This window comes from Carlito syrichta, unplaced genomic scaffold (assembly GCF_000164805.1).
Source record: "Carlito syrichta isolate Samal-C Ts95f unplaced genomic scaffold, Tarsius_syrichta-2.0.1 Scaffold309467, whole genome shotgun sequence".
Classification (NCBI taxonomy): domain Eukaryota; kingdom Metazoa; phylum Chordata; class Mammalia; order Primates; family Tarsiidae; genus Carlito; species Carlito syrichta.
Window position 1 is genome coordinate 137,554 of NW_007253563.1, and position 27,441 is coordinate 164,994.

The following is a 27,441-nucleotide window of genomic DNA, read 5'->3' on the forward strand; positions in this document are numbered from 1 at the left end:
GGAAGGAAGGAAGGAAGGAAGGAAGGAAGGAAGGAAGGAAGGAAGGAAGGAAGAAATATAGCTTATTTAGAAAGTAAGAGAGAGAGAGAGAAGATTCACCTCCCCAAGGAAGGAGATGGGGACCAAAGCCAGGAAACATGGCAACGTCTCCAGCTCAAAGAGCACATGTCCACACCAGAGTGTAGTAAGGCAATGGCCACGAGTTCTTAAGTTCAGGATTCATAAAATCACTCTCAAAACACTAAAATAACCTATTAACCCACCTGTCTACTTCCACCCCCATGAACACATCCCCTCAGGCCCCAAATCCCATCTTTCAGGCCATCACCACTGCACAAACTGTACCTGCACAGTGTGGGATCAGGAAAGAAGTCTTCTGTGGCTCCCCTGATACATACTCTGATCTGATATTACAGATATCCTAATCAAATTCTAAATCTCCAACCGATAATCACATCTCAAGGCACAGCCACAGTTGCCCCTAATGCCCACAGTGAGGCCCGAGTATACTAGACTTTCCTCCTATTACGTCAACAGTTCCTCCCAGGCCAGGGGTGTGTGTACCAGATGGTGCCTAGCAGAGGGCTGGATGCAGTGAGCCCTTGGTCATTATTTCATTAATAAATGTGTGTCCTATTCCTTCCCAATGATAACAGAGCTGTGGGAGGCATAATCAATCATTACTTGGCCTTTTCAAATTCATTTCAAGAAGGAGGGAATCCCTGAAGATTTTAAATCATTTTATTAAATGACTCTGAGTAAGATTTTCTTTTACACTCTGTATAACAGTAAAAACCAAAAAATATAAAACACATTTTATTGAACTACTCTGAAATCAACTACTTATTTATTTAACAAATATGTAGCATACTTACTAAGTAAGAGTCTACTCCAGGCATGATACTAGCTAGAATGTTTTTCGGGAGTATTTATTTTGTAGAGATGAGGTCTTGCTTTGTTATCCAGGTTGTTCTCAAACTCTTGGACTCAAGTGATCCTCCTGCCTCAGCCTCCCAAAGCACTGAGATTACAGGTGTAAGCCACCACACCCAGCCCAGCTAGATTTTATCATCACTTAAATAAACTCTAATAGCAATGGACTCTAAGGAAATCAGCACTCATTATGTGTCATAATACACTACTACATTTATTTTTAGCCCAAGCTTTAGAAGTACATGGCTATCTCTGTAGTAAAAAACATATATTTTTCTCCATATAATTACTTTACTAAAAAATCCACTAGGCTTAGAATTCTTCAAATATAAACTCATTTTACACCTACAAAATATATTCATATTGGTAGTTGAAATTTTATATAATATAGTTCAACTAGCAGGAGACTGAGTATAATGACTAGTTACTCTGAAAGTATCAGTCCAATACTATTTTTATGTGTTTGAAGATTCAGTAAAGTTTACTAAGAATTAGGTAAATCCTCAAAATTTATCGGTTCATCTTCCCACCACCGGCAGACACCAGTGTAGTTAAATACTGTCCCTTAATGTCCCCTTGTGAATACCAGGCATGCTATCACGCTTAGTAAATCACAAAGACAAACTGGTGTAACACTGGGATAAGCAAAGCAGAAGAAAGACATGACATGTTTCCACTGAGAATGGGTTGAACCAAGAAAGCTGTAAGATGAGATAACCTACTAATGTTTAGAATCAAAGAAATTTCTAAATACTACCAAGGAATAAAAGGCTACAATAAACGAATCATAGGACTTATCAGTTCTCCAAAACTACTGAGAAATACCAAATTCTTAGAAAGCTTTAATAAAATATAATTTGATTTTCTAAAACTCAATAATTATAGTACCTTAAAACTCTTAAAAATTTTAAATTATATGCCATTATTAAACATAAGATTATTATGCCCAGAAAACACATGTGATTAGACTCAGTATGGACTACAAAAATAAGGATTAAGTGCCTTAGCAATATAAAACACTTGCTTAACTAATTTGCCTATTTAATTTTACTGCTATTTCCCCATCAGGACTTTTCTCTTTAAAAGGAAATATGGATGTGATGGATCACACTTGTAATCCCAGCACTTTGGGAAGCCGAGGCAGGAGGACTGTTTGAGCCCAGAAGTTCGAGACTAGCCTGGGCAACACTGCAAGATCTCGTCTCTATAAAAAATAAAAATGAGCAGGGTGTGGTGGTACATGCCTGTAGTCCTAGCTACTCAGGAGGCTGAGGCAGAGGACCATCTGAGCTCATAAGTCTGAGGCTGTGGTGAGCTGTAACCATGCCACTGCACAACAACCTGAGTGACAGAGTGAAACTCTGACTCAAAAAATAAGTAAATAAAATACTATACAAGGAAATATGGGATAATCATCAATACACAGGTATTTAGAAATCCAGGTCCTTCCAAATGAATAAATACAACACAACTAAATACAACTGATTGGGCTTAGTGTGACAGGCTTAGTGTAAGGTTAGTGTACTAAATCTTAAGATTTAACTCAAGTGAGATTAAACAAATTACACATTGTTTCCTGTGGTTTTCACATCATCGTGTTGACAGTATTTTTAAAAATGAATGTAGCTGCATTGAAAGGGTTTAAATAACAAACTCTGGACCGGAAGAAATACCACTAAACAAAAACAAAATACTTCAGCCATAAGCCACCAGAAAAACAGCATAATAAACGAGGAACTTGTTAAAAACAGAAAAAGAAAAAGCACTGCTGTGATCTTCATTAAGCAGATGAAATGACAGGCCATGCCTAAGACCTTGACAGCTGCATAGTGCAGTTGCAGTAGCAAAAATAAGCCATGCAGGCGTTCTCCAAAATCTGCAACAAAACCTGGGCTAGTCTGATAATGTAAGTATTCTTGTAACATCATTATGCTTCAGATAGCATTAGGGGAAGGAAAAAGCCAAACAGATTAAAACAACTGCTCTTCTTTCATTCAAAATTTCATTCTTCGATTTATGTGACTCTAGTCTGCTGAAACTGTCAGACCACAAAAGCTACCTCTTCTACTTAAACTTCCCTACGCCACCTGAGCCATTCTAGTATCTCAGCCATTTCCAGGGATGTCACTGGAAAACAATATCCACAAAAAAATATTATGTAAAACAATAATTTATGGTCAAAGAGTATTTGGGTGCAAATCTATGAGTGGACAGAGTAATATTTTAAACCGCAAATGTTTTTTCACTGAGAAAAAAACAGAAGATATTACTCGGTGACAGAAAATTGACCACAAAAAAAGAAAAACAAAAATAATATATTTCTTTAAAATTTTGGAAAACAAAAATTACATCTCTTAACAATTCTAACAAAACAAGGCAGTATATACCTCAAATAGAAATTGCTGATAAATCAATTTTGATCAAAAGATGAGCTAAGCATGCCCAAAACATTAAACAAACTGACATAAGATTCAAACACTGATGTCCCAATTTTTACTAAAAACTAACAGCAAACATCAAATTCACAAGTTGATGGAAACAGGAAAATTTGAGGACCACACAGGTAGTACCAAATCCAGTCTGTCCCCTACATATAAACCTTCAAGTTACGAACTTTAACAATGTACAACTGAATATTTTTATGTATTATTTCTTTTCACCAAGTGTCAGTATAGCCTATTAAATACACACATACTATATAGTAAATTGTGTTAATTGGGTACCAGGCTAACTCTGTTGGACTTACAAATGAGCTCTTGGAATGGAACTTGTTCATATGTTAGAAACTTCCAGTATATCAAAATTAACAATTTTGTTCCTCAAAAGATACTGCTAAGAAAAGAAAGACAAGGCTGGTCACTGCAGCTCCCACCTGTAATCCCAGCACTCTGAGAGGCTGAGGCAGGAGAACTGCTTGAGCCCAGGAGCTAAAAACAAGCCTGGACAAAATAATGAGACCCTGTCTCTATAAAAAATGCAAAAACTAGCCGAGTGAAGTGGCGCACACCTGTAGGAGAGATTGCCTGAGTCCAGAAAGTAGAGACTGCAGTGAGTTGGGATTGTGTCACTGCATTCCGCCTGGGAAACAGAGTGAGATCATTCCAAGAAAGAGAAAGAAAGGAATGAAGAAAAGGAAAGAAAAGAAAGGAAGGGAAGAGAAGGGAGGGAAAGAAAGGAAAGAAAGAGAGAGAGAAAGGAAGGAAAGAAAGAGAAAGACAGACAAACCATGGACTGGGAGAAAATATTTGCAAATCACATGTCTGACACAGAAAATATGAAAGACTCTCAAAATTCAATAATTAAAAAACAAGTACATGAAAAAGATACTCAAAATAATTAGGAGGGAAACACAAACTAAAACTATAGTGAAGTATTTTATATCTTTTAAAATGACTAAAAGAAAAAAAATTAACAGCAATTCCATGTACTACCTAGGATATAGAGCAACAGGAACCATTCACTGCTGGTCTGAATGCAAAAAGGTACAGTGACCTTGGAAACCAGTTTTTCAGTTTCTGATAAAGTTCACGAACACTTGCCAAATGACTCAGGATTCTTACTCCCAGATATTTATCCAAGTAAACAAAAATGTTTATAGTGGCTATATTCATAATTGCTAGAGACTTTAAAAAAAAACCCCAGATGTCTGTCAACCGGTGACTAGATTAAGAAAGTACTGTACATTCATGCAATGAAAGACTGAACAATAACAGGGAACAAACTACTGACACACACAGCACTACCGATTTCAAACACACCACGTTGAACAGAAGGAGACAGACGCACAAGGCCAACCATGATTCCATCTAAAGACATCCTGTAAGCTGGGCTCGGTGGCTCAGCCTGTAATCCCGCGCCTTTGGTAGGCTGAGGTGAATGGATTGCCTGATCCCGTGGGTTCGAGACTCGCCTGGGCAGCGAGACCTCCTCTCTACAATAAATCAAAAAATCAGCTGGGCGTGGTAGCACATGCCTGTAATTCCGGCTACTCGGAAGGCTAAGGGGGAAGGATCGCCAGAGCCCAGCAGGTCGAGGCTGTGGTGGCTGGGAGCGGCCACTGCACTCTAGTCTGGGTGACAGAGTGAGACTCCAACTCAAAAAAAAGTAAAATAAAATAAAATAAAGACATCCTGTAAAAGGCAAGGTAACGGGGACAAAAAACAACTCAGTGGTCGCCAAAACCTGAGGCTGTGGAGGGAATGGACACGAAGGAGCCCAAGGCAATTTTTCAGGGTGCTGAACCTGTTTTTACAAGATAGATTCTGGTGGAGGTTACACGGCTATATGAGTTTGCCAAAAATCACATAACTATACACTAAAGGAGTGAATTCTACAGTATATAAATCATATCAATAAACTTGTGTCCTAGAAAACTCACCGTCCAGGGTGGACTGCAGTGGGCCGATCCTTCCCATCCGCCGGAACCGCCACACATGTCTGGATGCTGGCACATAGAGCTGAGTGACCTGTTGGGAAAACCCTTGTTCAGAAATTCCTTTTGCTCCAACACCAACCTTTCCCTGGTCAAAATAATTGTCCAGACAAAATCAGTGCTGGACAATTATTTTTAGTGGGCTGGGCCCTCTCTCGGGCCTCATACCTCATACTTTCTAAGCTACCTTGTCAGGTCAAACACTGGTTTTAGAGTTTACTTTTCCTAATACATTTCCCCCAAATCTAATTGCTTTATTTAACAATGTATAATATCTAGATATAGTAAACATCATAATAATATAATTGCTTTATGAAGCAAGATATATCACAATTAAAAATTAATTTCTTAATATTATCAAACATAAACTTTATCCCATTTTTTTCAATTAATTTGGTTGAATTTGTATCCAAATAAGACAGGAATAACATACTTTCTCCAGTTATTTTTAATCTGTCAATTCCTCTCATCTCTTATTTTAGAACTTGCAATTTTTAATGCAGAAACAATGCTCTATCCTGTAAATTTCCCATAATCTGGACTTTGCTAACTGAGCCCTCCTGGTGTTGTTAAACATGTACCTCTAACCACTCTGTTTTCTATAACTTTGCAGTTTGATCCAGAGGCTTCATTGCATTCAGACTGAATTAGGCAAGAACGTTTCCTAGGTGAAGGGTGTGCTCACATCAGGAGGCACCTGTGTCTGCTCATGACTGCCAAGATCAAAGATGCTTCCAGTGTGGGTATATGCAGCTGGGTTACAAGGTGGTGATAAAATGAGAACTTGTGCTAAAATATAAATCAATTCCATCCCTAAACAGGCTGTTGGGCTCAGCCAACATTTTTCTGTAACACAGCTTTTTGGAGTAAGGAAAGGTGTCACGATTTACATTTTGGCACTACAACCTAATCTTTTGGGGGCTCCCACCTTCCAAGAGCATCAGGCCCCAAGAATGGGCCACACCTGGAGCAGTACCATCCAGGTGGTCCCCTTCATGAAAGCCTGTAGAATGGGATGAATCTGCTTCACAAGTTCCTTTTTCACGTACTATTAGGTGCGATACTTCTACAAGAAAAGATCATAAACATCCATCCACTATCTAGTTGGCTTGAGGTACAGTTCATAAAGAAGGCAGGCTAAATGCTGGATTACCTCTTTTTTCAAAACAGTATTCAAAATGAAATGGTTCCTTTGCATCCTACAAAAATGACTTACGAAGTTTTCTTTTTAATATCATTATAGATTAATAAAATTAAACACATATGATGTTTAAGTCCATGCAGCTATTCTTACTGATGTTGAAATCTACTGCCTGTGACCATCTGCAGCCTTCCAGAAGGATCCTGATCCTTTCTCACAACACAGCAGCTTTCTATGGCTTCTGCTCTCTAGCGTGACAAAACGATTCACACTCTTCTCGGAGGGTCTTCCCCTAGAACCAACCACTGTGCCAAGAATGGTATCTTTTTAGTGAGAAATGCTATATGGAGATCCCAACTAAGCCCTGGAGCTGTTCACTGTTACAGGATTTGCCTCAGTGTCAATATCTCATCCATAGGTAGAGTCAGACATCACATGCTTAATTTAAAGGTAAAATATCTCATGAGGACACAGCAATGCTTATGAAATTGTGACCTGGTTTCTTTTATACCTCTTCACTGCCTGCCTCGCACCCTCAAAATGAATCCAGTCATAACATTTGCCAAAAAACAGAAATGAAAACACATGTCCTCTGTAAGGTTACTTTTTTCAAATATATTATTCCATTGAATCTACTATAGATGAAGTTTTTTTATTTTTATTTTTGAGTTGTAGTCTCAGTCTGTTGCCAGGATGGAGTGCAGTGGCACACTCATGGCCACCACAGCCTTGACCTACTGGGCTCAGGCAATTCTTCTGCCTTGGCCTTCCAAGTAGCTGGAGCCACAGACACGAGCCATCACGTCTGGCTAATTTTTTGATTTGCTGTAGAGATGAGGTCTCACCAAGTTACCCAGGCTGGTCTTGAAACCATGGGCTCAGGCAATCCTCTCACCTTGGCCTCCCAAAGTGCTGGATTATAGTCATGAGCCACCGAGCTCAGCCCAGATGTAGATCTTAGTAATATTCAAATTTGTCTCTGCTTCCTTAGAAAATCAAGGATAGGATCTCTTTTAAAATACTGAATATACATTTATATCAATAAAAGCAGTATCTTTTCAACCTTGACAAAGAATCATTAGGTTTCAATACAATGAAGTTACAAAGGAAAAATAAGGATTAGCAACAAGCTCAGAATACACGTTTAAGTCAAAGATATTGCTGCTATATGTCCCATTCTATGACCTAAGAGTTAGTAAAAAGGTTTATTATCATTAATATTTAGTTCAAAATAAGTAACAAAACATACACTTTTAAGGAACTTATTCTCCTCAGAAGACAAAAGCTGAACAGTTTAACAAAAAATATTTTAAAAATATTTTGGTAATACCTTATCTGCTTTAATATCTTCTTGTTCTGATAGCCAGTGGTTTGGAGGACAAAAATTTCTCCTTGTGTCTCTGGACTTCAACATTTTCACTAGATTGGTGATGACCTGAAGGGAAAGAACAGATCTATGTCATACAAATAAGCTCAGTAACCACAACTGCACAGAGCAAGCATCACCCCTAATCAGAGGAGTAGGTTCCTGGCAACAGGTGCAGGAACCTACATCTGGCCACAGTCCACCAAATCAGTTTACAGAAAAGGTTTCTTTCTTCTATCACAAAAATACTTACAAAGTAGTTATATGCCAACAGCATATACAGCAATTAACACAAATATGTGTACTCAATAATTTTCAATAATTACAAGGGAGATGGTGATTAAGCTTTGAACCAAATTTGGAAATATCTTAGCTCATCTGAGCTATAATGAAAGACATCTCCAAAGAGTGCAATTTTGTAAAAGTTTTCTCTAAGATAAATAGTGCTGCTTCTTTTTCTGAGAAACACTACCAAGGGCAACAGAGGAAAATAGAAGTATCCTAGATATCATTATCATGTCTTCTAAAAAGAAAAACCAATTTCAGTATGTCCCTTACATAAGCTTCTGGAGTTAGGAGTTAGGCTTCTTTCCTGCTGTAACTCTAAAAAATTCTAGTCTTATCTCTTTGATAAGCTTCCCCAAAATGGTCCAGCCCACACATACTTCTACTGTATTATCATAGTCTAAGTCTTTTATTATTATTATTATCATCATCACTATTTCTCAAATGAGCAGCAGTTCCTCTCAGGTTGTGCAGTAAGCTCCTTATGAACAGAATCCAACTAACTACCTGGGAACACAGTAGGTACTCAAGGACTGACCTGTGATCAATAATTATTTGTAAATTTTATAATATATAATTCAAAGGATCTAATAGCACTATTTTAAAAAGACCTGAGGCCTGGCGCGATGGCTCACGCCTGTCATCCCAGCACTTTGGGAGGATTGCCTGAGCCTGTGGGTTTGAGACGAGCCCAGGCAACTTGGTGAAACCTCATCTCTACAATAAATCAAAAAAATCAGCCAGGAGTGGTGGTGCGTGCCTGTAGTTCCAGCTACTTGGAAGGCTGAGGCGGAAGGATTGCCTGAGCCCAGTTGGTTGAGGCTGTGGTGGCTGGGAGCACGCTACTACCCTCCAGCCTAGGTGACAGAGTGAGACTCCAACTCAAAAAAAAAAAAAAAGACCTGAAGTTCTATATGAATAGAAATGTATTTTGTCATAAACAGTGATAAGACAAAATTATAAATCCAAAGTTTTAAACCTTTACAACCAGGATTCGAACACACAACTACTATGGAGTTCTAGACTATGATGTTGTATTTTCTGAGAAAGTTAGCCAGGCTTGTTTACAAGCTATCTCCAATTAAATAAAATATAATTTGGATAATCATAGGAAAAATTAAAATTTGGACAACGTGACTCCCAAATGTATCCACTGGCTAAGCAAGACCGTACAATCTCAAATGTCAATCTGTCAGAGGTGAAGCTAGTCAACAGTTGTTTTCAATTACGCCCCAGGTGACTCTGATATGCAGTTATGATTTGAGAACCAGAGTGGTAAGTTACATGAAGTAAAATAAACAAGCAAACATTAGAACAACTAGCTGTACCTACCTCAATATACAGTTTTAGTAGATTTTAGTTATATACAAAAGGATTATATGCATTTGATGTGTTAAGTCTTGTCTCATATTTTTCCATGCTAAGTCAAAAGTTAAGATTAAATAAATGCTCAGAAACTAATAAATTTATTTAAGTAAATACTTAGAAATGCACACAATTGTTACACATGCTCTATTAAGTACTATTTAAATTAAAAACAGGTGATACTTATAAGCAGGTTTCCCTTAATACCAATATTAAAAAGATGAAGCAGACAACTGCTTAGGAACATACAAATTTCTTATAAAAATCATACCTGACAACTGTCCAAGTTAAAGATTATAAATTAACAGGCACTGTTTTCAAAACAACATTATATGCTTGAGAGTTCACTGATAAAAATATCATGCTTAATTGACCTTGGGGAAAATTCTTAAGCATTACCTATATTATCATATGTGGGGTATTGTCCAGACAGTGACTATTTCCCCCTATACCCAGCTTGTTCCTGTCCCCTCCCGTAGGGTGTGGCCTTTGGTGAAGGCTGGTCTCTGAAGGGTATGCATATTCTCAGTAATGAGTCATGGGATGAAAGTGACCAAGCAAAACTGAAAAATAGTGCAGTTGTCACAGGTGTCACGGTTAATCAATGTAATTATACACACCGTATAGGAATCTGAGTGCTTGGCTTGACTGCTTTGATTATAAAATAAAACTGAAGCTATACTGCTTTGAGATGTGGATTCTTCACTAACGTGCCACCATTGGAGCCTACCTGAGTTTTAATAAACCACTGTCTTTCCCTGCTCTGCTTCCAGGTGACTTACTTGGAATCAAGCGCCAAGTCCTCTCAAATTTGGGGTTACTGTGTTACACATATCCTAATACAAAATAATATCAATAATAATAATAAATTTACATATAAATAGCTGACCTAAGACTATTAATGTCAAATTATGATATTTCTGAACGGAGATGATTTATATTTATATACAGTATTGCAACCAAAAAAAAAGTACATACAGTCCAAATTTTGAAATGCAATTAGGAGACTAAATTACATTATGATATAAAATGAGTATATTTTTATCTTAAATCTGATAAGTAAAACCAAATAGCTTAGTAAATTTTTTGAAAAGCTCAATTAAAAAAAAAAAGCATGCTTAGTCCACTATTTACAGGTACTTAACTGTGGTAAATATGTAATATGGTAAACATACCAAGTGAGAATATATCAGGGTAGGCACAGTGGTTCACTCCTGTAATCTCAGCACTTTGGGAGGCCAAAGCAGGAAGATTGCTTAGACCTAGGGGTCTAGGCTACAGTGAGCTATAAGCCCAACACTGTACTCCAACCTGGAAGACAGAGTAAGACTCTTATCTCCAAAAAAAAAAAAAGAAAAGAAAAGAAAAAAGAAATCGTAGAAAAACTGGTGATGTACCAGTTCTAAGATTATCATCTCACAGGAAAATGACTATTTTCCTAAAGTGAATCAAAAGTAGAAAATGAAGTCAGCAGTTGGTGTTTCCATCCTCCATGCTTCAATAGTACTGACCTCCTAGGTTTGTTTTTACTCAGTGTAATTAGTTGAATGCTTAGGGTACCCAGACTGAATTTCACTATGATCCTTTGTACAGGGCAGAGTCAACATGCATGGGATAAATATTGTGAGTGTTTAAATAATTGAGAATTAACAATGTCCTAACCTATGAAAGTCCTGAAATACCTGGTAAGGACAGATGCTGTTAATGGTTAATCAAGTTTCATACAGCCCCTTAGTTGTCACTTGTTAAAAACTGGCATATTTTAAAAGATAATAGTATTCTCTAGCACGTGATTACAACACTACAACATTACTTCACAAACTATTCATTTTGACTAGTAGTCAAAAAACAAAGATCAGCCTTCAAAGATAGAAAAGAATATGGCTCAGCGCCACAAGAACAAGGGTGGGCACATTGCTTTGGATCTCATGGCTAACACTGATGGTCAGTGGCGGCATGGTAGGGTTATAGTTAGGGCATTGCTGTTGTTTTAATTTTTTAGTTAAAAAAAAATTTTTTGGAAACTGAAACACACAAATTAACCACCAAGGAAGTGAAAATCACTCATACTATACACCTCTCTCTATGTATGGATATACAAATAAGGAAGGTGTGAGAGTTTTCCTTCTCATTTCTCTACTACATCATCCTTTGAGGTAACTTCTTTAAGTTTGGCAGTCGCACAAAAAGACATATCTAAACAGGATTTCCTATCTCATCATAGAGTTAAAGCAATTATAACTATAAATTACACTTTAAGAGGAGTTTATAAATTTGATAAATGCATAAACTGTTTTAGCAGTGTCAATACGGGGCTTAGAAACTGACCCCAATTCTTATAGTGACAAAGAAAGATGACTCTATCCACTTAAAATTCTGTTTTGTGACCAGCCAACAGAGCCTCTCACACAAATTAGTTTGGGAGGACCATCATTAACTGAAAAATGAAAACGGTCAGTGCTGGAGGAGTTAGTTCTCATATTAGCAATTCGGTCAAAATAAACAGAAGGTTTGGGAAGATCATTGGCAAAATGCTTTTACCTCTTTTGGTTGATTTTACTTTGAATTCTTCAACTTACATTTGGCACAGTAATATATTTTAAATGCTGATCAAGTTTTATTACTTTTCAGAGTGGGACTGTAGAGGAGCAGTTGGCTCTACCAACTATTAGCTATGTAGTCTCATCTGTACAATAGGGATAATTATATTCTCTTTCTCACAGAATTATTGTATTAAATGAATTAATATGCCAAACTCTTAGAATACCGTCTAAAACATAATAATCCCTGAGGTATAAGTTCTTACTATTTCAAAATAAAGACCTTTTTAAAAAGGAAAACATAGCAAATAACTACTCAAAGATAATGCTTTGATTTTTATTATTTTTAGGGCTCAGCTCAAAAACAGGTATATAAAATGATTTTGGGGTGGGGGGGGCAAAGAACAGAAGTCCTGTCCAAAAACTGTCTTCAGACAATTCTATTCTACATTCAAAAGGCCTTTGTAACAACTCAATTTCAAATCTAAAATAATTACATACCAAAAAAAGATGAACTCTCACTAATCCTTAAAACATTCAATAATTAATAAAGTGGCAAAGAATCATTCTGAGGTATGAAGAAAAAAATTCACTATAAAATTTTCACTTATGCTTAAGCAAAACAAAATAGGGCCAGTGTGGAAAATATCTTATACAGCATTATTAAATGCAGAGATTTCTATATCCTAAAGATAAACCTGTCATATGAAAATTATGAAACTCTCAATAGGTGCTATAAAACAATGTAATTATCAAAGACTGTCCACAAAACCTGATATCTTACATAACAGAAAGCTTTTTATTAACAAAGATCCTAGTGTTTAATTAAATACCAAAATGAAAACACATATGCTACTATAATACCCATATACAAGAAAAGTTTACTTAAGAATTATAAGTTTTAAATAGGTAGTTAGCTTATTTTTCACCTAGAAAAGTTGCACAGTTCTTAATCTTGAAGAAAGGATATATTAAGGGCTTCACATGTGACCTTTAAAGTTTACTTAGGAATATAGAGATAGGTAATTAAAATAAATTGTGCAAACATATATTACATCAATGTTCCCAAATTATAAATTCAATGATGCATTAGTACTGTATTCAGTGCAATCAAAACATTATCAGTTACTCTCACTGCTACTAATGCTCATGCTCATAAGTGAAATGTGTTGTAAAATCAGGCAGAATGGGCTGGATAGAGACTCTCGTGGACTTGTAGGATGAATAAGCATTCCTTAATTAGCCCATCAGGTTAAGTGCAAGCATTAATGGGCCCTTCCTAAAGTCTAGCTTGACATCTTTCTCCAAACATGGCCAAGAAGAAAGTTCCATTAGCAATATTAATACAAGCTTAGTTGATCATTTTCATTCAATTAACTTCTTTCAATTAAATAGATAGCTTGACAAAAGCAGTGATAAAAGACCCAAAGGGACAGCTGATGACTCGAACTGAACATTAGTGCGCGAGAGGTCGTTGGTATTAAACGGACTGTAAATCTAGCATTCAATTTGGGAAATGCATTTCTTCTGCTCTCACTCCTTTAATGAGCAATTTTAGCTGACTAGATGTGTTTGCTGCAGAAATTTCATGGGAAGTCAAGCCCCTTTTCCTTTTCTTTTTTCCCCACCCTTACAGTTATATTCTCAGTGCCAGTGGTTTCCTGCCAACATTCCAGCTACAGTAACTCATAATTTCTCTTTCTGCATGGTTAAAAATGAAAATATTTTAAAATAATTTATATACAACTTGCATTAAAAATTAACAACCTATTTCGCCTTGTTAATCAATTTTCAAAAAATTTGAAAAAATAATAAATTAAGAAATTTTTGAGTGACAAGAAAAATAAAAACATAAAAAAGTACCCTTCACCTGGCCACAGTAAGTACTAATAGAAACTTACAAAGGATGCATAACAATGTAAAATAAAATTTTAAAATGGGGCAAATGTAAATTAAAATTATTTTCTTCATTAAAAAATTTTACAAATTAAAATTTATGCCTTAAACAAACCTGTATCTCTATTCTTCTGCAATGAGTTGAGACAAGACAAATTTGTATATTATTTAACCAGATTTATACATTATTTGAGTAAACAAAAAAGTACATATACTCTATACCTTAAATAACTGAATCCATCGTTTCTGTTCCATCTGTATACATTGTTGCATTTCAGAATTAGTAGTAACTCCAATACTTTGAAATGCTAGAATATATTCTTCTCTAACTTCTGGTTTTGTTTCTGGATAAGCCAACTTGATGATTCCCAAGCATGCATCTCGCAGACATCGAGACAACATGATCAGCTCTTCTAAAGTAAAAGGCATCATTGATGATTGTCTTTGACCTACAACTGAAAAACATAAGCCAAATTTCTATCATTTTTCCCCCCATCTCCTAACACACAAAAGGCTTAACATCTTTCTACTGTCTATGAAAATTAATAGGCCATGTGGCCAGCAGCAAACTGAATTCTCAAAATACTTACCTTCTATGGGATCACCGAAGAATTCATTATCATGTATGGAAATCAGTGAATGACTAAACAAGGAGCTAAAAAGGTAAAAGAGTGGGATGATTCGACTAGAATCTTCAAAAGACATAGGAGAACCCCTTGATATCACCTGAAGCAACGGTACCATAGACCTTGAATTGGAGAAAGGGAGAAGAAAAAAAAGTTATTTAAGACTAGTTTAATTTGGGAACTAATTAAGACATGACATCAGACAAAGATAATAAGGGAAAATAGCATTTACATTACCATTTAAACAACTTAAAGAATACCTCAGCCCACACTATTCACTAATGGGTCTCCTATTTTTTTTTTTTTGATTTGGAGTCTTACTCCGTCGCCCAGGCTGGAGTGCAGTGGCACACTCACGGTTACCCCAGCATCGACTTACTAGGCTCTGGCGATCCTTCCACCCCAGCCTTCTAAGTAGCTGGAACTATAGGCGCTCGGTACCACGCCCGGCTAATTTTTTTGATTCATTGTAGAGACAAGATCTTGTCAAGTTGCCCAGGCTGATCTCAAACCCATGGGTCCAGGCAATCCACTCGCCTCAGCCTCCCAAAGTGCTGGGATTACAGGCTGAGCCACCAAGCCCGGCCGAGAGCCTGGCTGAGTCTGCTACTTTTATCAGCTAGTTAATTAAGTTACTAAGAGGGAGCCAGGTGATCCCAAAGTTGAGGCCCTAAAAAGGGTTTCATTAAGACCACTTTTAAAGACACACACTATACTTTAATGAGGAAAACCATCCCTTTCCCTTTAATCAACATATTTAAGAAGGGCAAATCATTCTGGTCTCAGAAAAAATTTACTTCATGACTTATTTTTAGAACACTGAAAACAGTTTGGTACTGAAGCCAAATCAGAACCTTCAGGAATAAAGCTTCCCCCTTTCTACACTCAACCTTGTTTCCATAGTCCCGTTCATTCACCATCTCCCAGCCCTGAGCCTGCTTTAACTGTAAATTAAGTGACCCCTTGAGCAGCTCTACTGTGAAGTGGTCTTTAGAGAACTGCTTAGTCTCTTTCACCCATCAAGAGCTATAATCTGTTCAATGTACTTCTCTCACCTAGAACTTGTTCTTTCTCTCTTTTTATTTTATTATTTTTGAATTGGAGTCTCACTCTGTCACCCAGACTGGAGTACAGTGGCACCCTCTCAGCCACTGCAGCCTCGACCTGCTGGGCTCCAGCAATTCTTCCACCTCAGCCTTCCAAGTAGCTGGAACTACAGGCGTGTGCTACCATGCCCAGCTAATTTTTTAAAAATGTATTGTAGAGATGAGGTCTCGCCAAGATGCCCAAGCGGGTCTCAAACTCGCGGGCTCAGGCAATCCACTCACCTCGGCCTCTCAAAGCACAGGATTATAGGCTGAGCCACCGAGCCCGGTTCCTTTTTTCCTCTTCTTACTTTTTTTTTCATTTCAAAGTTGCTACCATGTATTCAATGATGGACAACAGAGTGACATGCTGTGGAGTGCTTTATGGCCTAGTTGACAAAGCTTTTTTTGAATGCTGGTGGTTTTATTCCTTTGACACTACACACTTTTATAATATGTGTTAATGCTATATGACAAAACGCTCTGATTCCTAGTGCCAAAGGTTCAATTCAGTGTACATATAACTGAACACACTCATTCATTTTTTTAAAAATGGTGCTTAAAGTAAAGAGCCCACCCCTTGCAAGTCACCCATGTTGTTCTTAGACATTTTATCTTTGCTCAAATTGTTGAACAGTGGCTTGTTTCATGGTTTTTGTATTTGTGACTAATGCACATTTTAACATAATAGAAACAATGCATCATGCAGCTAGTTTTCTGGAAAAGTCAATCTTTTAGGAATTGTTTTTCAGATCTTCAATATATTTTTTCTTTCAAGTTTTTAAAAAAGTCTTCATTTCAATATTTCTTTTATCTTAGGGTAAAGAAAAAACTCACTGGAGGCCAGATCAGGTGAGTAGACAGGGTGTTCCAATACAGGTATTTGTTTACTGGCTAAAAACTCCCTCAGACAGTGTCATGCGAGTTCATACGTTGTCGTGATGCAAGAGCTGCTATGAAACCATTTTTGCACACGCCTTTCTCATGCCAAGATTTTTAGTTTAGATTTTCCTGTTTCTCTATCAATGTTTATTTGGTCTGCTATGCTTCTCATAGTCAGTTGATAATTCTGATGCATAATTCAATGAATTTTTGTAATGTTTTCATCAATTCTGCTTATTACTGGCTGTTCTGACCCCTCTTCATCAGTGATGTTTTCTCCTCTCAGAAAAATGTCTTAATCCATTTTTACACTGTCATTTTCTTCATGGCATTATCCCCATAAACTTGGACTAACATGGCCCTAATTTTACTTCCACTCTTGCCAAGTTTAACAATGAATTCAATGTTTGCTCATTGCTCTAATTCAAACTCTGACAGTCTTGTGACGACAGCTCTGACAGCCATTCCAGAAAAAGAGTTCCAAAACTGTTCTGACGAGTTGATTAGGCACTGGCATTGACTGGTGCATAGCTTCCCAGGGGGAGTACTTTGAAGGTGACCATAGTGATATTCAGCAGTGAGGTATGCAGCACTTTTTCTAGGAAGAGTTCGTGAACTTAATTGTCAGACCCTGTATTCCCGAGTCACTGTGCACCACACCTTGTATTGGGCCATCCACACAGTGGTACTCAGTAAAAATTGTGCTGACATACAAAAAAAATTAATGTCATATACTTCGTTGATATTAGTAAAAATAAATGGTTGGTAACTTTTAGTTCCCTTGCAGAACTACAAAAATAACAGATAATATGAAGAACACATTGTATTTGGGGGATCAAAATATAGGTAGTGCTAACCAGTACAATGTAGACAAAGTATTTTCTTATTCTAAGATAGTGATAAACCAGCTGTCAGTTGTTATCCCTGTCAATAATCCGTGTACTTAAAAATCATCATCACCATCACCATCATCATCATCTCATCAGTTATGTACATATATGCCAGGACACATAAAGCCCTTGTATTAGCTCTCTAAAAACAGGGCCACTAACCAACAGTTATTCGTTTGTTGTCTTTAAATCCCTGTGAAATAAGCAAAAGGAATTCATCATTTTTACTTTAATGACAGAAATAGGGCTTGGTAAGAAGGGTTAGAAATGAGCCAGAGATCCCCTGCAGCCAGGACACAAATCTTCTGGTTCTCTGCTGAATATTTTTTCTTCTGTAAACACTGACTTAAATATTCTCTGAAAACAGGATAATCTCAGACTTATGAGCAAATAAAAAGTCCATAGTTTAATGAAAAATACAATGATTTATAACTCAGGGGAGTTGGGTGAATTACTGACCATCCATGAGCCCTAAGGCAAATCCCTAACTTCTCTGAATATCCTCAGAACAAGGGTTTTCATGTTGTGTGTATGGAAACCACTCCTGCCACACCCCCACAACTTAAAGCTTCTCGTTTTCTACATATAAGAGTGGACTCTTGCCTAAAAAAGTTTTCAAAATATTACTGCAGACTACTTTGAGAATGATCAAACAATCAACACTGGCACCCACTGCCACGCCAAGCACCCCTATATGATGTCTTTGTCAAGGGCTACCTAATGGAAAATGGTGACCAGTTGGCTATTGGTTTCTTCATTTTCTACAAGGAGGAAACCAAACTGGCTGATATCAACAGTACATACTGGAAGTGATGTACATGAATAGAATGGTTATTTGCAAAATGTTTGATGTACCAAAACAACTGCTTACATCCACCTGGAGATAGTCTGAATGCAGGCCTGCTTGACTGGGGTGGGGAACACTATGCTTCTCAGCAGCCCCCAGACCACCTACATCTCAATTACTTGATAAGCCTGTAAGATCACAGGCTCCTCAAGTTTCTACCCAAGACTCAATGGCAGGACCAAGAAATTTGCTTTGCAACAAACCTGATGATCTGCCCACGAAAACTGAAAGTCCTCGTTACGCAAGTCTTGCTGTTTAACTATTTTCAAATTAAATTGAATGCCATTTTCAGAAAATCGGTCATTTTATTTTAAATTTTATTTCCAATAATAAACACAATGATATACATAGAGCCCATCCCTGACTTACTATGGCTCCCCTTAGAATCTTTCAACTTTATGATGGTGTAAAGGCAATAAACATTCAGCAGAAACCATGCTCTGAGTGCCCATGCCACCATTCTGCTTTTTTCACTTTCAGCACAATATTCAATAAATTACATAAGGTATTCAAGACTTTATTATAAAATAGGCCTAGTGTTTGATAATTTTCCCAGCTGTATGCTAATGTAAGTGTTCTGAGCACATTTTAGGCTAGATTGGGTATACTGAGTGCATTTTCAACTTATGATATTTGATGGGTTTATCATATAGCCTCACTGTAAGCTGAGGAGCATATGTACTGGGAATGTGTTCATATATGGTCAGTTTCCTAAGGGACTTTATTTTAATAAACTGAAAAAGTAAAAGGAATTCAAATTCTCAAATTGCCATTTAAGAAGTGAGTTTTTAAAACTTGCATAATTTTACCAACTTACATAATAATATTAACAATTTAATATAATCAACAATATCCTATTTTTCTTTTGCACATAATGACTTCATTTCCTCACCAAGAGACAACTGCCATAAACAAATAAGCAACTATCAGGCAGAACTATGACAGTATCTCTGTTGCTAAGCTGGGACACTTATAACAGATAAATGATAATTTCCTGTCCTAATGATCTCCAATCTCCTTTTGCCCTAAACAAACTTGTCATTCATTAAAGCCAAGGCTGGCATAGTCAGAAGTGGCTGAAATGCTCCAAAAACCACAACAAAGCAAAACACACCTAAAATCTTATATTTTAGACTGGAAATAAAGGATAGAAAATAACTTTTCCACACATTAAGTTATTCTAGGAATCTCTCATCTTGGCTTCTGCCACTCACTAGTGATGCAAGATAAATCACTTAACCTTTATGAATTTCACAAGCTCCAGTGGCGTCGTTAAAAATTCTTTACTCGCCGGGCTCGGTGGCTCAGCCTGTAATCCCGCGCCTTTGGGAGGCTGAGGTGAGTGGATTGCCTGAGCCCGTGGGTTCGAGACCCACCTGGGAAGTGAGACCTCATCTCTACAATTAATTTAAAAAAATCAGCCGGGTGTGGTAGCGCATGCCTGTAGTTCCGGCTACTTGGAAGGCTGAGGCGGAAGGATCGCCGGAGCCCAGCAGGTCGAGGCTGCGGTGGCCGGGAACAGTCACTGCACTCCAGTCTGGGCCACAGAGTGAGACTCCAACTCAAAAAAAAAAAAAAGAATAAATATACAAACAAAAACTCTTTACTCACTTAAGATTCACTAACATTAAATGTAAAAACATGAAAGTGGACAGGCGAGGTGGCTCATGCCTGTAATCCTAGCACTTTGGGAGGTCAAGGGGGAGGACTGCTAGAGCTCAGGAGTTTGAGATCAGCCTGGGCAACTTGACAAGACCTCATCTCAACAAAAAATAAAAAAATTTTATTTATTTGGGTATAGTGGTATGCACCTGTAGTCCCAGTTACTGGGGAGGCTGAGGCAGAAGGATTGTCGTAGCCAGAAAGCTGAGGCTGTGGTGAGTGGTGATCTTGCTACTGCACTCCAGCCTGGGCAACAGAGTGAGACCTCAACTCAAAAGAAACAAAACCCCCCATAAACACATAAAAGTAATTCAAAGTAATGCTAGTCATAAATCCACATTCCTCATTCATTGGTAAGAATGATTTTATACAGATGATTCGACCACCAGGTTCTTTCAGAAAAGGACTGACTGTGACTGATTAAAAGGCATTAAAATATAAATATCTTTTTCACTACATACTGCCCTAAAAAGTTCAAAATCCAGAAATCTCAACATAAGGTTTTCCAGCACCACCTTACCTGGTACAGTGCAAACCTGGCTGCAGATGAGCGCATATTAAATTTAGGGCAACTCACTCCCACCCACCGAAAATTATTTTATCTAACTTTTCATTCCTAAAAGGAAAAAACTCCACCTCTTCCGTAAAAACTTTTGCTCCACAACTGAGACGTGCCTTCCTTTGTAGAATGAGCTAGTTCTTAGTATGCAGCCAGTAATGGTAACTACTGTTATTATTAGTATAATCAAGTAATTGAGATGCAGGTGATTTGGGGGCCACTGCAAAGTTTAGTCTTCAATGAACTGAGTTACACACTTCATCTTTTCATATCACAACACACAGGGATTGGCTTAGACTTAAGGAGAAATTCAATAACACGGTAATGGGCTAGTCAGTTTACAAAGAAGGATTTTAAATACAAAATTTCTACTTCTTACACATTCCATTAAATTATGCATATTAAATACACCAGCATTCAGTGGCATAATAATCCTATAGAAAAACAAATTTCAACAAAAGCTTTAAAAATCAATTTCTACATTGTTTTAATGTTTGTAGTGATGTTAAGTTTGCTTCAAATAGATATTTTCACTGTCAAAAAATATTAAAGTCATACAGAGCAAAATTTCCAAGTGTCTGGTCAAAAAAAAAAAAAACAACTAGGATTTAAAAAACAAATTTATTTTCAGATAAAGAAACGCTTTTTTTTTTCTTTTTCTTTTTTTTTTTTTTAAGAGACAGGGTCTTGCTCTGTCACTCAGGATAGAGTGCAGTGGCACAATCATTGTTCAGTGCAGCCTTGAACTCCCGGGCTCAAAGGATCCATCTCAGCCTATGAAGCAGCTGGGACTATAAGTGCACTATCAGGTCAGCTATTTTTTTTTTTTATTTTTTAAGAGACTGGGTCTTGCTATGTTGCTCAGAGTGGTTTTAAACTCCTAGCCTCAAGTGATTCTCCTGCCTTGGTCTTCCAAAGTACTGGGATTGCAGGCACGAGCCACTGTGCTCGACCAAGGCATATTCTTAATAATTTATAGAGATAAATAACTAAGATTAGGCACTAATTTTCCTTTTTGTGAAATTAAGACCATCTAGAATTTTTTTTCTTCTATTATGAAATAAGTGAGTCGGGCTCGGTGGCTCAGCCTGTAATCCCAGCGCTTTGGGAAGCTGAGGTGAGAGGATTGCCTGAGCCCACGGGTTCGGGACCCGCCCGGGCAGCTTGGCGTGTGGTAGCACACGCCTGTAGTTCCAGCTCCTTGGAAGGCTGAGGCGGAAGGATCGCCAGAGCCCAGCAGGTCGAGGCTGCGGTGGCCGGGAGCAGCCACTGCACTCCAGTCTGGGTGACAGAGTGAGACTCCAACTAAAATAAATAAATAAATAAATAAGTGTAGTGTAATCAGGACTCACAAACATGTTCTGACATTTCTGATTAGGCGGCCACTTTCCATGCCCTTGAGCTCAATTTATAAGCCTGTGTAACACATACCCTGTGATCATCCGCGTTGTCATAGAAGATATTAGAAACCAAAGATGTCTCAGAAACCTGGCATTAAAGGCTAAACTGTAGAGAAGCCTGAAAAGAAATGAGGAAAAATAAGGAACAGTAAGCAAATATTCATTCAATACATTTCTTAAAAAAAAAAAAAAAAGCCATACACTGTAGATAAATGTGCAACTTAGAAAATCTACACTAACACTGCAAAAAGCTGCCTCTGACAACAGGTCACTTGAGGAGGACACCGAGACAAGTTCATAGACCCTGCTCCTGGAGGTCGTCACTCTGTGCTGACTGTTACAGACCTAGGAAAGCCTCTGATGTGGCTGTGTGACCTACTTAAAAAGATAAAGGCAAAGGCTGTTTTCACGCACAAGTTGACGCTGCTTCTCTCCTGACTATGTATCACATTAATATGACAACATCGTATATTACTAACATTATTTCTACTAATAATAGATATTTAATATTTCCCAGAAGGTTTTAGTGACTGACTGTAAGCTGCTTTTCTTGAAAACAAACATTAAGTGTTTGCTAACATCTCAAACATAACTTAAATCTAAAAAATATATTTTAAAGGCTTTTAAAAACTCTTATTCTATATCAAATTGATCAAAAAGACTAAAGAATACTGTGAAGAATGGGTGAACTTAATTCTAACTTAGCTCTATGCTAAAGCCTGTATTTTTGAGATAGAATACATTTGTGTCACACTGATATAACCAGGGAAAAAACAGAATAAACTTTTTTTTTAAAGACATAAGATTTCACTCTATTGTTGCCCAGGATGATCTTAAACTCTAGGCTCAAATGATTCTCCTGCCACAGCTCCCAAAGTAGCTAAGACCATAGGTGTGTGCCACCATGCTGGGCTACATAAATATTTTCTAAAAGTGCAGGAGTCAAAAATCAAAACTCCAATATATGTGAGACTGAATTAAAAGTTTAAAAAAAAAAAACTTTCCAGGCTTGGTGGCTCAGCCTGTAATCCCAGCACTTTGGAAGGCCAAGGCGAGTGGTCTGCCTGAGCCTGCAGGTTTGAGACCAGCCCGGCAACTTGGTGAGACCTTGTCTCTACAATAAAAAAAAATTAGCCAGGTGTGGTAGCAAGTGCTGGTAGTTCCAGCTACTTGGAAGGCTAAGGTGGAAGAATCGCCAGAGTCCAGCAGGTCGATGCTGGGGTGGCCATGAGCATGCCACTGCACTCCAGCCCGGGCGGGCAACAGGGTGAGACTCCAAATCAAAAACAACAACAACAACAACAACAAAAAGACTTAAGACGGTAGGAAAACATGGTTTTAAGAAAGGAATGTTATCTTACTAGAAGTATTCTAAAAGAACAAGAAAGCAGAACAACAAAAACAAAGAAGGTTTAGTATGCACAACTAAAAAATATAAATGTTTTCACTGAGAAATCAGAGATGTAAAAGGAATGATCATGGAATGAACACAGAAAAATGTTACAAGAGCAGATTCTGTACTTTTAAATATTCACACATCTAGTCTCATGTCCTTTCTGTGGGACGTCGAGTTTCAGCAGTCACTGGGGTTTCAAGTTGGCAGAGGCCCTAGAGATCATGTCTGGTTCTTGCTGTATGTTGCACATAAGCCATGAAGCCCCCAAAGTCAATGCTGGCTTTGGCACAGCACAGCTCCAAGTCACAGAAGTCTCTTTCATCTACTCAGATGACCAGATGACTGGCCTCAGTGGTCTCTTTTAGACTGTTCCTAGTTCCTTCCATGAGAAATAATCTTAGCAAAAGTTAGATAAAAATTCTATGTGGTGTGTACCCATGTACCCACAATTACTGTTTTTACTGAACTGTACTTGCTATAACATAAAATATTTTAATAGACTAAATTTTGCAAGAAGTATTGTTAATTTAAATGACCACAGTAAAAGAGAAATAATAGGGGTCAGATAAAGAAGGCACTTTTCAATAAAAAAAAATCTCTAAAGTTGATTGGCTGAGTAATTTCTTGCATTCAATCCAAAGTTTAGGATGCACTGCACCACATCAGCAATTATGGAGTACTGGTTTAAAACAATTTATCCCATTCTTATTTTAGTGTGGGACATTTTAAGATGCCACTAAGATCACACAAAGGGCACAATCAGTGAAAAACAGTAAAAGCATGAACGAGTATGTGAAATTCACTTAGAAACATGAAATCTTAGGGTAGAGAGCATCTAGTGGATTATTTCGCCCAACTACCTTGCAAAAGTCCTGTAGGCTAAAAGTAATCTGCTCACATCAGAAAATGAAGGGATGGGGCTACATCGCTCTAAGGTCTTTCCCCTCATAAAAGTGTGTGTTACGTCTGTCACAAGTACCTGCCATGACAACACTATATTAATTCCACTGAAAAGCAATTCAGTGAGTCTCTAATTAGATGAATAAATTTTGTAAAAATTGTATTGGAATATTGAAAACATGGTAATAACACATAAGTTAAAAGAGGCCAATAAAGCCATGTTATTAAGTATGCCGTCTCCCTGTACGTAGTGTCCAAGAGAATTTCCATTTTCGATTCACTTCAAAAAAACCTATAATGTTGAAAACTAGAGCTGTATTAGAAAATAGTAATACATCCATCTCTGAGATATTTAAAATGCTTACTATATGCCTAATATATAAAGCATTACAACTTTTCCGTGCCTTTGTGGAATTTTATTTGCTGAGAAGAATACCCAAATAGCCACATAAAAAAATAGAATAAGAAAAAGAGCCATGAAAAAAAAATGAACTTTCAACATGAAAAATTTCCAGAAGGTAATATTTGCCTGTTTTATTTCTCCTCAATGGAGAAATTGACTTCTTTTTAAAAACAATATATTATCTAGTATAATTGTACATATTTTCTTTTCTGAGTTGGAGTCTCACTCCATCGCCCAGGCTAGACTGCAGTCGCTCACAGCTATCCCAGCATCAACCTGCTGGGCTCTGGGGATCCTTCCGCCTCAGCCTTCCAAATAGCAGGAACTACAGGCGCATGCTATCACAACTGGCTGATTTTTTGACTTATTGTAGAGATGAAGTCTCACCATGTTTTCCAAGCTGGTCTCGAACCTGCGGGCTTAGGCAATTCTCTCACCTCAGCCTCCCAAAGTACTGGGATTAAAGGCTTGAGCCACTGCGCCCGGCCAATTATACATGCTTTCAACAGGTGTATTTCTTTCTTTCTTTTCTAAAAACAAACAAAAACTAAACAAGGCTAAAGAACACTAGTAACATTTCTTCTCATTTACCCAGAAATAATCAGTGACTACCTTGCTATAAATCCATTCAGATACTTTGTGTGGATATGTAAAAACAAAAATCGATTTTTTCTACACATTCTCTTACAAGGAAGTTTTCCACTAAGATTAGAATAATTAACACCTTTTCATGTGAATATGTACGCATTTTCAAAATATTATTTTAATGGCTATACATCTCTAAAGATATATTTAAAGCTAACTCTGAAATTATTTATCATTCAATAGGCAATGATAAAACAAATTATTAAACTTTACAAAATAAATATGAAGGCTATTTAGTTTGGGGCTCTACATCTAAAAGGTAAAGGAGTGGCATATTCTTTTTCCATATACTGGGATGGATTAAAATTTATCCAATAAGCTTTATCAACCCATGAGTTAACTAGGAAAGAGCAACAATTTCAGCCCAGGTCATAAATGCAGGCCATGGAAGATACTGGATCACACATGAGGCAGTCAAGGCTACAACGGCAAGACAGCCTCTGAAACTTTTTATCTAAGTAAAGGTGTCAAAATAAAAGAACTATAACAAGACACCCAATGACCCATCTAACTCTTTTAGCATGCAAATACAATAATTTGTGATTTCTCCCCTGAAATACATTTTTTCATTAAAAAAAAAGATTTTAGACACTTCTAATGCCATAAAAAACGAGATTAAAACAGATATATAGCTGGGCTCGGTGGCTCAGCCTGGAATCCCGCACCTTTGGGAGGCTGAGGTGAGTGGATTGCCTGAGCCTGCGGGTTCGAGACCCACGTGGGCAACTTGGCAAGACTTCATCTCTACAATAAATCAAAAAATTAGCCGGGCGTGGTAGCGCGCGTCTGTAATTCCGGCTACTCGGAAGGCTGAGGCAGAAGGATCGCCAGAGTCCAGCAGGTCGAGGCTGCGGTGGCCGGGAGCGGCCACTGCACTCCAGTCTGGACGACAGAGTGAGACTCCAACTCAAAAAATAAATAAATAAATAAAATAGATATATAACAATTCACCACTAGATAATGCGAGATTAAAAATAAACCGCATATTTCTTTAAGGATAAGAAGAATTTTAAGACATATTTCATCTTGAGGAAAGCTAAAGCTTCACAAACTAGGAGCTAAGAATGGAAAACAAGCTTTAGACAAAAAGTTGTGTTAAATTAACATATCAGTACTGCAACGGTAGCCAGTTTAAATAGTTCCCCTTTCACTGGTAATTGATTTTCTTTAATTATTAGATTAAAAGAATCAAAAATACAGTTTCCCTTATTAAGAGCTTAAATTAAAATGGAGGAAAGCAGTATTCATTATCTCAAATGACCTCTTTAATAATCTCTTCTCTTACTATTTCTTAACATTCTTCTTTCTTTTTTTTTGAGTCAGAGTCACTGCGACTGGCCTTAACATTATTCTTAAACGTAAACTTTTTAAAAGTAGGAGAGTCTTAAGAGTTTTGGTGTAAGCTTCTTCCAAGTTTACTCATATTTTCTGTGAATCAATTATCATTTATTAAATGTTTAGAAAATTCTTAGAAGTCTCAAAACTCACTACAATTACACTGCTAAAGCTGACTAAATGAAGTCTACTTTATTAATTTGATGTGTCTAAGAGTAACTGTTGGAAATTAGTTTTTAAACTACATGACTTCAAAACAGAATAATAAAATCATTATCTGTGTTGAAATGTTTAAAAGCTCACCAGTTTTGACCACAAAACAGGATGAAAATTTTAACATGAATCAGTTAATTAAACCTATTGATTACACTGAAAGTATCACTTATCAAAGCAACCATGAAATTACAGGCAAAGAAATTAACTTTCTTATTTCTCTCTCCAGGAACACCCTCAATATTTTTTTTCTAAAATATTATGAAAACTTGTTTACAAACACATGAAGAACATATATATTTAATTCTGCACAGACAATGAAACACAAATCTGTATTTTTTCCTCCACTGAAGTCATTTGCATAATTATTTTATCCCAAATTATTAAAGTTTGAGATATGAACTTGGAAATCAACAGCTAAAAAACATTCACTATTATTGCATATGTAACAGTGCTTAGAAAACACAAGGGGAAGTACATTATTTCCAGGGCACACAATTGTCTAAATCACAGTAATTGATAACACTAGTTATAACTAAGCTCATTATAACTAAGCTGATAACACTAGATATAACTAAGCAAATTATAATATCAACCTCTCTGATCCCTGAAACACTATTAACATTCTGTTTCCTAGCTT

General features: G+C 37.1%; 1 protein-coding gene across 6 annotated transcripts in view; it reads right to left on the minus strand.

The window, feature by feature from the left end:
• The window catches only part of UBE3C (ubiquitin protein ligase E3C), a 122,652-nt gene that overhangs the window by 60,950 nt on the left and 34,261 nt on the right, over positions 1–27,441 (minus strand). For all 6 annotated transcript variants that reach the window (XM_008067279.1, XM_021717202.1, XM_021717201.1 and 3 more), the window contains 5 exons: positions 21,941–22,027; positions 14,549–14,706; positions 14,181–14,413; positions 7,837–7,941; positions 5,312–5,399 (listed from right to left, as the gene is read on the minus strand). In XM_008067279.1, coding sequence (XP_008065470.1) covers positions 5,312–5,399; positions 7,837–7,941; positions 14,181–14,413; positions 14,549–14,706; positions 21,941–22,027 — 671 coding nt within the window. The remainder of the gene's footprint in view (positions 1–5,311; positions 5,400–7,836; positions 7,942–14,180; positions 14,414–14,548; positions 14,707–21,940; positions 22,028–27,441) is intronic.